This window comes from Stenella coeruleoalba, assembly GCF_951394435.1.
Source record: "Stenella coeruleoalba genome assembly, chromosome: 1".
NCBI lineage: Eukaryota > Metazoa > Chordata > Mammalia > Artiodactyla > Delphinidae > Stenella > Stenella coeruleoalba.
This window is the reverse complement of record NC_137169.1, coordinates 184,591,713-184,605,069: the sequence shown is the minus strand read 5'-3', so window position 1 is coordinate 184,605,069 and position 13,357 is coordinate 184,591,713. Positions and strand designations below refer to the sequence as shown.

At 36.7% G+C, this 13,357-nt stretch overlaps 1 protein-coding gene across 6 annotated transcripts in view; it reads left to right on the top strand.

Moving 5' to 3' along the window:
* The window catches only part of DNM3 (dynamin 3), a 570,555-nt gene that overhangs the window by 85,863 nt on the left and 471,335 nt on the right, over positions 1-13,357 (top strand). For all 6 annotated transcript variants that reach the window (XM_079939900.1, XM_079939895.1, XM_079939899.1 and 3 more), the window contains exon 2: positions 4,442-4,515. In XM_079939900.1, the coding sequence (XP_079796026.1) occupies positions 4,442-4,515 (74 nt within the window). The remainder of the gene's footprint in view (positions 1-4,441; positions 4,516-13,357) is intronic.

Genomic DNA, 13,357 nt, shown 5'->3' with positions numbered 1-13,357 from the left:
TTAGACATTTATTTACTGAACAGATCACCTGGTTAGTCATCATTACATCTATATTGAACAAAAGCATGTCCATAGTTTATTTTCTGCTAAGGGGGGGAAATTCCTTTTAGCTTTGTTGATACAGCCATTGCTCTCTTTTTAGGCTTCCAAAGATCAATCATTTCCTAATTGAGCAATGATAATATTTCTTGATAACTAAGTTTCTGGAAGAGCCAATAAGAAATGTTATCAAGGTGGTTCTTAGACCATAGCATGGGAACTGTTCTCTCCTTTTTGTTCAGGAATCAGGAAACCATGAAAGAGCATTGACTTTTTGTCTGAAGACTAGCGGTTAAGACTGTGTAGATTAATGCTTTATTGAGATGGGTTGAGAGAGAAGAAAGACATTTGAATCGTAGCTGCTATGTGGCATAGAGAGGGAAGCACTACTCCTGCCTTAAAAATCTGTACAGTCCAATCATAGATGAGGCATTCAGGCTAAAGAAGGGAGTCAATTTAATACTGCTTAGTCTCCAGATTACTCTTCTTGCTCTACCTTGAAGGTCCATTTTTCAGGAAAACGGCACACAAATTTAAATCCACAGTAATACTAAAGGCACAGTCTTTTTTTCTGCATTAATTTAGCAAAGTAATTTTTCTGTAAGATCTACCTACAGAAGAACCAACCACCTATTGCACAGAAAATAATAACATTCAAATGGATGGTTGTACTCAATGGATAATGAATTATTCATGATTGTTTGTATCAGTGCCTTGGCTCCCTGTTGATGGAGGCAGGAATAAGGAACTGAGCTTTCCAAACCAGTGCAGCTGGTCAATATCAAAGTGACAGTTCAGGTGGGATCTGAGTCTCCTCACCTCCAAATTTCATTCATGAAATGTTAAAAATTGTCAAGGCTTTTTTTCTTTACATGAGAGGTTGCTAAAATATCAGGGAAAACACCCTGTGGTTGTATTGTAGCAATAATAATAGTACTACTTTTTTCTGTGGTGCTTTGGTTTTTAAAAATTTCCCATGTGTTGCATTTCCTTTAATTCATAGGATTATCTCAATTTAGTAGAAAAAGAAACTGAGGTTTAGAGAATTTTGCCCATTCAGTGGCAGAACTGTGGTTCAATGAGAAGTCCTCTGTGTTTCATTTGAGGGCTCACCCCCTTACCTCTCACAGCAGGGGTGTGCTGGGCATATGGTTTTCATGCTGCTGGGTCATCAGAATGACATGAATCTTCAGGGTGCCAGATTAGTCACTCAGTCTTCAGAAGAGAGAAATTTCTCTCTCTTGCTTTGTGGCACTCAGATACTCCTGTGAAGTCAGGAGAGACTTCAAAATAGCAGGATTTGGTTACCAAATCTTTTGACTTTTGGTGAAAATGTATGTGTTGGAGGTAGGACTGGTGAGAGCCATGAAGGGGATACTTGAAAACGTTTATTACTCTTAAAGCAAAGTTCTGTTTGCTTAATAAAAATGTAGAGAAAAGTGTTAGCTATGTCTGTCGGCTTACTTTTTAGCCAAACACATGATAATTATTTGTTATTTAAGATGTTTGATACCTTCTCTTCTGCTTTGATAATGTTCAAATGATTGTTACTAAATCTACATCATAAATACATGGTCACAAGCATGAGTTGAAGCAGATCCCAGCACGAAGGTATTAAGTAACTAAACCTCCTTTCTTCCTTCTTCCTTCTCTCCTTTATTTTCTACATCTTTTTCTTAAAGAAAATATTTTATTGATTTGTTAAATGCCATTATTTAGACATTTAAGACATGTATATTTACCTTTGGCATCTATACATCCTAAAACCTCATTCATGGCCCTAATAACTCAAACAGATGGCCTCCCGCTCTTTGCTCTGGAGTTTTGTTTCATTTTCCCTTTATCCATTTTGATTCTCAAATTAACTTTTCCTTTTTAGGTCTAGGCACAGAGTAGATGCCCTCCTTGTTTTTTTTAAAGTGATTACTGAAAACATCCAAACTAACAAATATTCTGATACAGTTCCTGAAGAATATTAAGAGTATCTGATTACATGTATTTGGATGTTTTTAAAAGGAGAGTGTCTCTCTCATTTCTGAACTCTAGTGTAATTTATCTGCTCCCTTCTTAATGGTTTTCTTTGTGTATGTATGTCTTTATCTTCCCATTAGATTTCATACTCCTGGTGTCTAATTAGTGCAGGCCCATGCCCACAGCATCTTCCTAGCACTTCTTAGTTTATCAGTGAATTTTTTGATAAGTAAATCATACTATTTATTCAGGTGGCATTTTTTAAAGAGCAAAAACAAGTCTGTAATTTCACTATTCTCTATTTTAGTTACATATAGTGACATTACAAATGAAACTTAGCCCTTGGAGTCAAGGAGTAAAGTCATTAACTTAGCTAAGAGGCTGTCAGAATTTACACTAGCACTTGCAAAATAAATTAGTTGTAACTAGGGGAAATTTTGCTTAATTTTATCTCTGTAACTCTCTATTTCCAAAGTATTAGTGGAGCTAAAGCCTTGGATTTTGCAGCATTCTCACTGACCATTACCAATTGTATAAGCTGTTGTTTACTGAAATCCCATCTGTGTTGAAGCTGTGTTCTGTCAATTTTCCTACAAAACTCATAGTATATCCCATGCCATTATTACCCACTAAATCGTTAAGTAACATTTCCTTACTTGAGGCCAGTGGTTCTCAAACTGTAACAGGGAAGAGCTAAATTGGACTCCATGTTTGATCTGTTTCTTTGACTTTAACTTTTGCTTTTCGTTTTTTTTTTTTTTTTTTGCGGTACGCGGGCCTCTCACTGTTGTGGCCTCTCCCGTTGCGGCGCACAGGCTCCGGACGCGCAGGCTCAGCGGCCGTGGCTCACCGGCCTAGACACTCCACAGCATGTGGGAACTTACCGTACCGGGCTTCCCGTACCGGGGCACGAACCCGTGTCCCCTGCATTGTCAGGCGGACTCTCAACCACTGTGCCACCAGGGAAGCCCGCTTTTCGTTGTTTTTGTTATTATAATCATACATAATGGCCTCCCTCAGGTAACCTTGCCCCTCTGCCTGAATGTTAAACCAAAGTGCCTTTGTACATCCTGACCCTGTCCACCTGTGGATGGCTGCAAGAAAGAAGAAATTAACACATCCCCTCCTGGAGGCTGGCCATTCCAGGTGATATTTGCAAAACTTATGGCCATTTTACTTTACTTCCTCATCACCTCCCCCTCTCTGATTCTATAAAAGAAACTGGCATCCAGACCCTGATAAGATAGTTTTTCAGAGACACTAGTCCACCATCTTCTTTGTCTGCAGGATTTCTGAATAAAGTTGCTATTCCTTGCCTCAACACCTCATCTCCTATTCACTAGCCTGTTGTGTGGCATGCAGAGCGAGCTTGGACTCAATAAAAAAACCATGGTGAACATCAGAATCCCCTGGAGTTTGTTAAGAGTATAGATGCCACATCTTTCCCCAAACATTTTGAATCTGTAGGTTCAGAATGGATCCTGGGTGTCTGTGGTTATAACACTTTCTGGTGGTCCTGGAACCACTTTTTGGGAAACATTGCCATTGAGTCAGAAATTTATTTTGAATGGAATTCTGTGATTTTTAAAATGATGATCTTTTAAAAGTTGTGAGTCATTCTAAATGTCTTTAAAAATAGTGTTATAGGTATGTTTATGAATTCTCTTCGACATTTCAGAATCAGTACTGATTTATGTGGCATTATAGATGTAATTATAAAATACTTTCTTTGCAGTTTTATTGGTTTAGTGTATATTAACATGCCATTTAAAACACAATATTTATTTGAAAAATCTCCTTTTTTATAAGCTCCTATCTATCGGGAATGAGAAAAACAAAAATCAAATTGCAGTATTTTTTCTGCTGTTAATTTCTACATATGCAATATTTATCTCCGCTTAATCCCACATTTTGTGTATGACCTTTTATTGGAGAAAAAATTTAGGTATTTAGAAGATACAATCTAATGTGCCTTTATTACCTCTTATAATGGTCAGTATTTCATGGTGTTAATATTCATCTTGAAGCTGGACGGAGTGATGAATTTTTTAATTACCAAAGAGTTTAAGGATTAACTTCTACAGCAAATATTTTTGTAAATCCTTGTTCTCTGAAAATAAAAATGAATTGACAATACACAGTAGTTTAATGCAAACTTTTATTAATTCCAGCTAAATGAATGAATTACATATTCCAGTGAGGTCATTATGATAATGCATGTGGGTTAATATTCATTATAAGGGCCCTTCCCCACCCCCGCCCCCTTTTTTATTTTGCAAACGTCTCTTTTATAAGGTGGGTCTAGCATTCTTTAGATATGTGATGCATTGAAAGGTTGAGAATTAGAATTTCTGTGGAACTTGATTTGTAAATTTATAGGTGATCAGAATTCCTTAATATGCCTTAATCTATTCCTTCTTTTTTTTTTTAGGGACTTTCTCCCTCGAGGGTCAGGCATTGTAACGAGAAGGCCTCTTGTGCTGCAGCTTGTTACTTCCAAAGCAGGTAATGAATGAGGATGTTTGCCACATGGATGAGTGTATCCTATGGTACCTGTTGTCTCCATTCCTGGCTGTTGGGTTGTAGCAACAGAAACGTTTTTGTGATCACTCTGCTATGGGTAGCTGCCTATATTTCTCTCCAAAATGCCTTCTTCTTCCTTGCTTTTTAAATTCCCTTTATTACATTAAATGGAAAGTCTCATTTCTCATTGTAATATATTTATAATTTTACAGTGTGGCATAACCACTAATACCCCTTTGGTATACTTTCTTCCTGTGTGTGTGTGTGTGTGTGTGTATGTGTGTTTGTGTGTCTGGGAATTTTTTAAAAGTAATTTAACATCCATCTAACACCTGTATGCATATTGTCGACTGAAAAAAAAAAAGTGCAACCTAAAAGTTGAGAGTTGTGTTTTATTCGGTGGGAATTTTTAGGGTTTAAAGCCCGGGAGGCAGCATCTCAAGTAACCCTGAAAGACCTGCTCCGAGGAGGCAATGGGGGAGCTAGGATATATAGGAGTTTTGCAACAAAGGGCAGGTAGTAGGAACAAAAGATTACTGTTAATAAAAGAAAACTAGATATCTCAAGGAATTTGTCACTTTTCTGAGACTGGGAAGATGCAAGAGTCTAGGCTCAATGAAATCATTTCTTTGATACGTACCTCAGCTATCTGGGGTCAGTATCTTGTGTTTTCACATCCTGAGTTTCCTCAGGGCTCACCAGCTCACCCTCCCGTGGTGGCTGCAATCACTGATAACTGTGACATCCTTTGTTTACTGATATGGCAGGCAATATTCCATTTATCAATATGTATAGTGTATGTGTATCTATATCTATGTTTATATCCATATCTGGATCTATATCTAATGTGCTGTTTTTGGCCCTCTCCTTAACACCATGGTAATTTGATAGGCAAATGAGCTTTGTTTTCATTTTTGTTTCTCAATAACTGGTGATGTGGAATTTTTTGTGTGCGTTTATTTGGTATTTGTATTTCTTCTTTTGTGAATTGGCTGTTTTTTTTTAATCTTTGCCTATTGCTTTTTGAGGATTTTACTACTTTTCCTAATAATTTCTTTGAATGCTTAAGATTGAAGCACTTGTAAAGTTCATGTCTCATAATTTGCAAAAACAAGGTCATGGAGGTTTACCCTTATGTTTTCTTATAATAATTTTACAGTTTTGATTTTACATTTAGACCTTTGATCCATTTTGAGTTAATTTTTATAAGTGGTACAAAGTAAGAGTTCAACTTCATTTTTTGCATGTGTATATCCAATTGTCCCAGCACCATTTTTAGAAAAGACTATTCTTTCTCCACTGTATGTTTTTTGGCACCTTCATTGAAAATAAATTGGCCATAGATATATGGGTTTATTTCTGGACTCCCAAGTCTATTCAGTTGTTCTATATCTCTGTATTTGTGCCTGTACCATACTCTCTTAATTACCCTTGCTTTGTACTTAGTTTTGAAATTCAGAAGTATGAGTTTTTCTACTTTGTTCTTCCTTTTCAAGGTTGTTTTGGCTATCCTGAGTCCTTTAAAATTCTATGTGAATTTGAGAATCAGTTTGTTTTATCCTAGGAATGCAAGATTGATTTAATATCTGAAAATCAAGTAATGTATCATATCAACAGAATGAAAACAAAAATCACGGGATTGTCTCAATAGACTTAGAATGAGCATTTAAGAAAATCCCATACTCCATCATGAAACACTTAGCAAACTAGGAATAGAAGGCACTTCCTCAACTTAATAAAGGACATGTATGAAAAACTCACAGCTAACATCATACTTAATGGTGAAAGACAGAATGCTTTCCCTCTAATATTGGGAATAAGACAAGGATGTCCACTGTTGTCACTTCTATTCAGTGTTGTACTAGAGGTTCTAGCCAGCGCAGTTGGGCAAGAGAAAAAAAATAAAAGACATCCGTATTGGAGAGGATAGAGTAAAATTATCTCTATTTGCAGATGATACGATCAGGTACATAAAAGTTCCTAAGGAAGTCACTAAACAACTATTAGAACTAATAAATGAGCTCCACAAGGTTACAGGATACCAGATAAAGATACAAAACTCAATTGTAATTTTATACACTTGCAATGCGCACGATCAAAAACTTGCAGTAAGAAAACAATTCTATTTACAATAGCATCATAAAGAATACACTACTTAGGAATAAATTTAACAAGAAGAGCAAAACTTATACTATGAAAACTACAAACTATTATTTAGATAATTTGAAAAACATCCCATATTCACTGATTGGAAGACTTAATGTAAGATGGCAGTACTTCCCAAATTGATTGATAGAGTCAATGCAATCCTTATCACAATTCAGCTCACTTTTTGGGTAGAAATTGTAGACATTTTAAACCATTTCTTAATGTAAAAAAATCGAAGTTTGATCCAAAGGAATGGACTTGAATGATGTCATTTGAAAAAAGTAAATTGCTTACAAATCTACAATGTACCAGATACTATTTGAAGCTCTGGAGATATACAAGTGACTAGGACAAAGTCTCTGCCCTTCTGGTGATTTATAGCCTGGTTATATCATTTTTAATGTACAGAAGGTTTACTCTTTTTGGTTATAAAATCTATACATATACATTTAACAAAAAGTAAATATTTAGCATAATTTTTTCCTTTCCATACTTTTTAAATTTTTTAGCATTTAGTTCAGAAATTTATTTTCATGTATGAAGAAATAATTCTTGCCCCAGTCTCCTTTATCTTATATTCCACTCTTACTGCAATCTATTTCTGAATATCTTTTTTGTTTTAATGTGCCAACACTATAGTGTTGTGCCATGCGGCATATGGGGTCTTAGTTCCCTGACTCGCACCTCCTGCAGTGGAAGTACAAAGTCTTAACCACTGGACTGCCAGGGAAGTCCCTACAGTGTTTTACTTATAACAGGTTTATAATTTGCTTTAATATCCATCTATCAGGGCTATAGTCCTCCCCGCATTATCTATTTATTTATTTATAATTTTTATTATTTTTATTAATTTGAAGAGTTTGAATAACAAAATTTTATTTGTGTAAAACTGATACAGGCTTCTACATTTTAGGCATTCCCAGTTTGGGAGCTTTTTTTTAAAAAATAATTATTGGAGTAAAATTGCTTTGCAATGTTGTGTTAGTTTCTGCTGTTTAACAAAGTGAATCAGCTGTATGTATACACATATCCCCATATCTCCTCCCTCTTGCGTCTCACTCTCACCGCCCTATCCCACCCCTCTAGGTGGTCACAAGGCACAAAGGTGATCTCCCTGTGCTATGTGGCTGCTTCCCACTAGCTATCTATTTTAAATTTGGTAGTGTATATATGTCCATGCCACTTTCTCACGTCGTCCCGGCTTACCCTTCCCTTTACCTGTGTCCTCAAGTCCATTCTCTACGTCTGTTTCTTTACTCCTGTCCTGCACCTAGGTTCTTCAGAACCCTTTTTTTTTTGTTTTGTTTTAGATTCCACATATAGTTGTTAGTATACGGTATTTGTTTTTCTCTCTCTGACTTACTTCACTCTGTATGACAGACTCTAGGTCCATCCACCTCACTACAAATAACTCAATTTCATTTCTTTTTATGACTGAGTAATATTCCATTGAATATATGGGCCACATCTTCTTTATCCATTCATCTGTCAATGGGCACTTAGGATACTTCCATGGTCTGGCTATTGTAAATAGTGCTGCAGTGAACATTGTGGTACATGACTCTTTTTGAATTATGGTTTTCTCAGGGTATATGCCCAGTAGTGGGATTGCTGGGTAGTACAGTACTTAGTTTTTTAAAGAACCTCCATACTGTTTTCCATAGTGGCTGGATCAATTTACATTCACACCAACAGTGCAATAGGGTTCCCTTTTCTCCACACCCTCTCCGGGAGTTATTGTTTATAGACTTTTTGATGATGGCCATTCTGAGTGGTGTGAAGTGTTACCTCATTATAGTTTTGATTTGCATTTCTCTAGTGATTAGAGATGTTGAGCATCCTTTCATGTGTTTGTTGGCAATCTGTATATCTTCTTTGGAGAAATGTCTATTTAGGTTTTCTGCCCATTTTTGGATTAGGTTGTTATTTTTTGATAATTGAGCTGCATGAGCTGCTTGTATGTTTTGGAGATTAATCCTTTGTCAGTTGCTTCGTTTGCAAATATTCTCCCATTCTGAGTGTTGTCTTTTGGTCTTGTTTATGGTTTCCTTTGCTGTGCAAAAGCTTTGAAGTTTCATTAGGTCCCATTTGTTTATTTTTTATTTTATTTATTTAATTTTTGCGGTATGTGGGCCTCCCACCGTTGTGTCCTCTCCCGCTGTGGGGCACAGGCCCTGGACGTGCAGGCTCAACAGCCATGGCTCACAGGCCCAGCTGCTCCGTGGCACGTGAGATACTCCCGGACTGGGGCACGAACCCACGTCCCCTGCATTGGCAGGTGGACCCCCAACCACTGCGCCACCAGGGAAGCTCCCATTTGTTTATTTTTGTTTTTATTTCCATTTCTCTAGGAGGTGGATCAAAAAGGATCTTGCTGTGATGTACATCATAGAGTGTTCTGCCTATGTTTTCCTCTAAGAGTTTGATAGTGTCTGGCCTTACATTTAGGTCTTTAATCCATTTTGAGTTTATTTTTGCATATGGTGTTAGGGAGTGTTCTAATTTCATTCTTTTACATGTAGCTGTCCAGTTTTCCCAGCACCATGTATTGAAGAGGCTGACTTTTCTCCATTGTATATTTTTGCCTCCTTTATCAAAGATAAGGTGACCATGTGTGAGTGGGTTTATCTCTGGGCTTTCTACCCTGTTCCACTGATCTATACTTTTGTTTTTGTGCCAGTACCATACTAACTTGATTACTGTAGCTTTATAGTATAGTCTGAAGCCAGGGAGCTAAGATTGCTTTAGCTATTTGGGGTCTTTTGTGTTTCCTTACAAATTGTGAAGTTTTTTGTTCTAGTTCTGTGAAAAATGCCATTGGTAGCTTGATAGGGATTGCATTGAATCTGTAGATTGCTTTGGGTAGTATAGTCATTTTCACAATGTTGATTTTTCCAATCCAAGAACATGGTATATCTCTCCATCTGTTTGTATTATCTTTAATTTCTTTCTTCAGTGTCTTATAGTTTTCTGCATACAGGACTTTTGTCTCCTTAGGTAGGTTTATTCCTAGGTATTATATTCTTTTTGTTTCAGTGGTAAATGGGAGTGTTTCCTTAATTTCTCTTTCAGATTTTTCATCATTAGTGTATAGGAATGCAAGAGATTTCTGTGCATTAATTTTGTATCCTGCTACTTTACCAAATTCACTGATTAGCTCTAGTAGTTTTCTGGTAGCATCTTTAGGATGCTCTATGTGTAGTATCATGTCATCTGGAAACAGTGACAGTTTTACTTCTTCCTTTCTGATTTGGATTCCTTTTATTTCTTTTTCTTCTCTGATTGCTGTGGCTAAAAGTTCCAAAACCATGTTGAATAATAGTGGTGAGATGGGCAACCTTGTCTTCTTCCTGATCTTAGTGAAAATGGTTTCACTTTTTCACCATTGAGATCCATGTTGGCTGTGGGTTTGTCATATATGGCCTTTATTATGTTGAGGTAAGTTTCCTCTATCCCTACTTTCTGGAGGATTTTTATCATAAATTGGCATTGAATTTTGTCAAGAGCTTTTTCTGCATCTATTGAGATGATCATATGGTTTTTATCCTTCAATTTGTTAATATGGTGTATCACATTGATGATTTGCGTATATTGAAGAATCTTTGCATTCCCGGGATAAACCCCACTTGATCATGGTGTATGATCCTTTTAATGTCGTGTTGGATTCTGTTTCCTAGTATTTTGTTGAGGATTTTTGCATCTCTGTTTCTCAGTGATATTGGCCTGGAGTTTTCTTTTTTTGTAACATCTTTGTCTGGTTGTGGTATCAGGGTGATGGTGGCCTCGTAGAATGATCTCAGGGGTGATCCTCCCTCTGCTATATTTTGGAAGAGTTTGAGAAGGATAAGTGTTTGCTCTTCTCTAAATGTTTGATAGAATTCACCTATAAAGCCCTCTGGTCCTGGGCTTTTGTTTGTTGGAAGATTTTAAATCACAATTTTAATTTCAGTGCTTGTGATTGGTCTGTTTATATTTTCTATTTCTTCCTGGTTCAGTGTTGGAAGTTTGTGCTTTTCTAAGAATTTGTCCATTTCTTCCAGATTGTCCATTTTATTGGCCTATAGTTGCTTGTAGTAATCTCTCATGATCCTTTTTATTTCTGCAGTGTCAGTTGTTACTTCTTTTTCATTTCAAATTCTGTTAATTTGATTCTTCTCCCTTTTTTTCTTGATGAGTCTGGCTAATGGTGTATCAATTTTGTTTATCTTGTCAAAGAACCAACCCTTAGTTTTATTTATATTTGCATTGTTTCCTTCATTTCTTTTTCATTTATTTCTGATATGATCTTTATGATTTTTTTCATTCTGCTAACTTTGGGGTTTTTTTTTTGTTCTTCTTTCTCTAATTGCTTTAAGTGTCAGGCTAGGTTGTTTGTTTGAGATTTTTTTGTTTCTTGAGGTAGGATTTTATTACTATAAACTACCTCTTAGAACTGCTATTGCTGCATCCCATAGGTTTTGGGTCATCTTGTTTTCATTGTCATTTGTTTCTAGGTATTTTTTGATTTCCTCTTTGATTTCTTCACTGATCTCTTGGTTACTTAGTAGCATATTGTTTAGCATCCATGTGTTTGTATTTTTTAAGATTTTTTCCTGTAGTTGATATCTAGTCTCATAGCGTTGTGGTTGGAAAAGATACTTGATATGATTTCAGTTTTCTTAAATTTACCATGGCTTGATTTGTGACCTAAGATATGGTCTATCCTGGAGAATGTTCCATGAGCACTTGAGAAGAATGTGTATTCTCTTGTTTTTGGATGGCATGTCCTATCAATATCAATTAAGTCCATCTTGTTTAATGTGTCATTTAAAGCTTGTGTTTCCTTATTAATTTTCTGTTTGGATGACCTGTCCATTGGTGAAAGTGGGGTGTTACTGTTGATTTCCCCTTTTATGGCTGTTAGCATTTGCCTTAGGTATTGAGGTTCTTCTATGTTGGGTGCATAAATATTTACAATTGTTATATCTTCTTGGATTCATCCCTTGATCATTATGTAGTGTCCTTTTTTGTCTCTTGTAATAGTCTTTATATTAAAGTCTCTTTTGTCTGAGATGAGAATTGCTACTCCAGCTTTCTTTTGATTTCCATTTGCATGGAACATCTTTTTCCATCCCCTTACTTTCAGTCTGTATGTGTCCCTAGGTCTGAAGTGGGTCTCTTGTAGACAGCATATATATGAGTCTTGTTTTTGTATCCAGTCAGCCAGTCCATGTCATTTGGTTGGAGCCTTTAATCCATTTACATTTAAGGTAGTTATTAATATGTATGTACCTATTAGCATTTTCTTAATTGTTTTGGGTTTGTTATTGTAGGTCTTTTCCTTCCTTTGTGTTTCCTGCCTAGAGAAGTTCCTGTAGCACTTTTGCAAAGCTGGTTTAGCTTTTGCTCATCTGTAAAGGTTTTAATTTCTCTGTTGAATTTGAATGAGATCCTTGCTGGGTAGAGTAATCTTGGTTGTAGGTTTTTCCCTTTCATCACTTTAAATATGTCTTGCAACTCCCTTCTGGCTTGCAGAGTTTCTGCTGAGAAATCAGCTGTTATCCTTATGGGGATTCCCTTGTATGTTATTTGTTGCTTTTCCCTTGGTGGTTTTAATATTTTTTCTTTGTGTTTAATTTTTGATAGTTTGATTAATATGTATCTTGGCATGTAAATCTCCTTGGATTTATCCTCTATGGGACTCTCTGTGCCTCCTGGACTTGATTAACTCTTTCCTTTCCCATATTAGGCAAGTTTTCAACTATAATCGCTTCAAATATTTTCTCAGTCCCTTTCTTTTTCTCTTCTTCTTCTGGGACCCCTATGATTCAAATGTTGGTGCATTTAATGTTGCCCCAGAAGTCTCTGAGACTGTCCTCAATTCTTTTCATTCTTTTTTCTTTATTCTGCTCTGCAGGAGTTATTTCCACTATTTTATCTTCCAGGTCACTTATCCATTCTTCTGCCTCAGTTATTCTGCTATTGATTCCTTCTAGAGAATTTTTAATTTCTTTTATTGTGTTATTCATCATTGTTTATTTGCCCTTTATTTCTTCTAGGTCCTTGTTAAATGGTTCTTGTAATTTTTCCTTTCTATTTCCAAGATTTTGGATCATCTTTAGTATCATTACTTTGAATTCTTTTTCAGGTAGACTGCCTATTTCCTGTTCATTTGTTTGTTCTGGTGGGTTTTTACCCACTTGTGTATTTCTCTTTCTTCTCATTTTGCTTAACTTACTCTGTTTGGTGTCTCCTTTGTACAGGCGCATGTTCGTAGTTCCCATTGTTTTTGGTGTGTGCCACCAGTGGGTAAGGTTGGTTCAGTGGGTTGTGTAGGCTTCCTGGTGGAGTGGACTGGTGTCTGTGTTCTGGTGGATCTTATCTTTCTTGTCGGCCGGATCATCTCCAGTGGTGTGTTTTAGGGTGTCTGTTAACTTATTATGATTTTAGCCAGCCTCTCTGCTAGGGTGGGGCTGTGTTCCTGTTTTTCTAGTTGTTTGGCATGGGGTGTCCAGCACTGGAGCTTTCTGGTCGTTGAGTGGAGCTGGGTCTTTGCGTTGAGATGGAGATCTCTGGGAGAGCTCTCTCCAATTGATATTACGTGGGGCTGGGAGGTCTCTGGTGGTCCAATACCCTGAACTCGGCCCCCCCACCTCAGAGGCTCAGGCCTGACACCCAGCTGGGGCACCAAAACCCT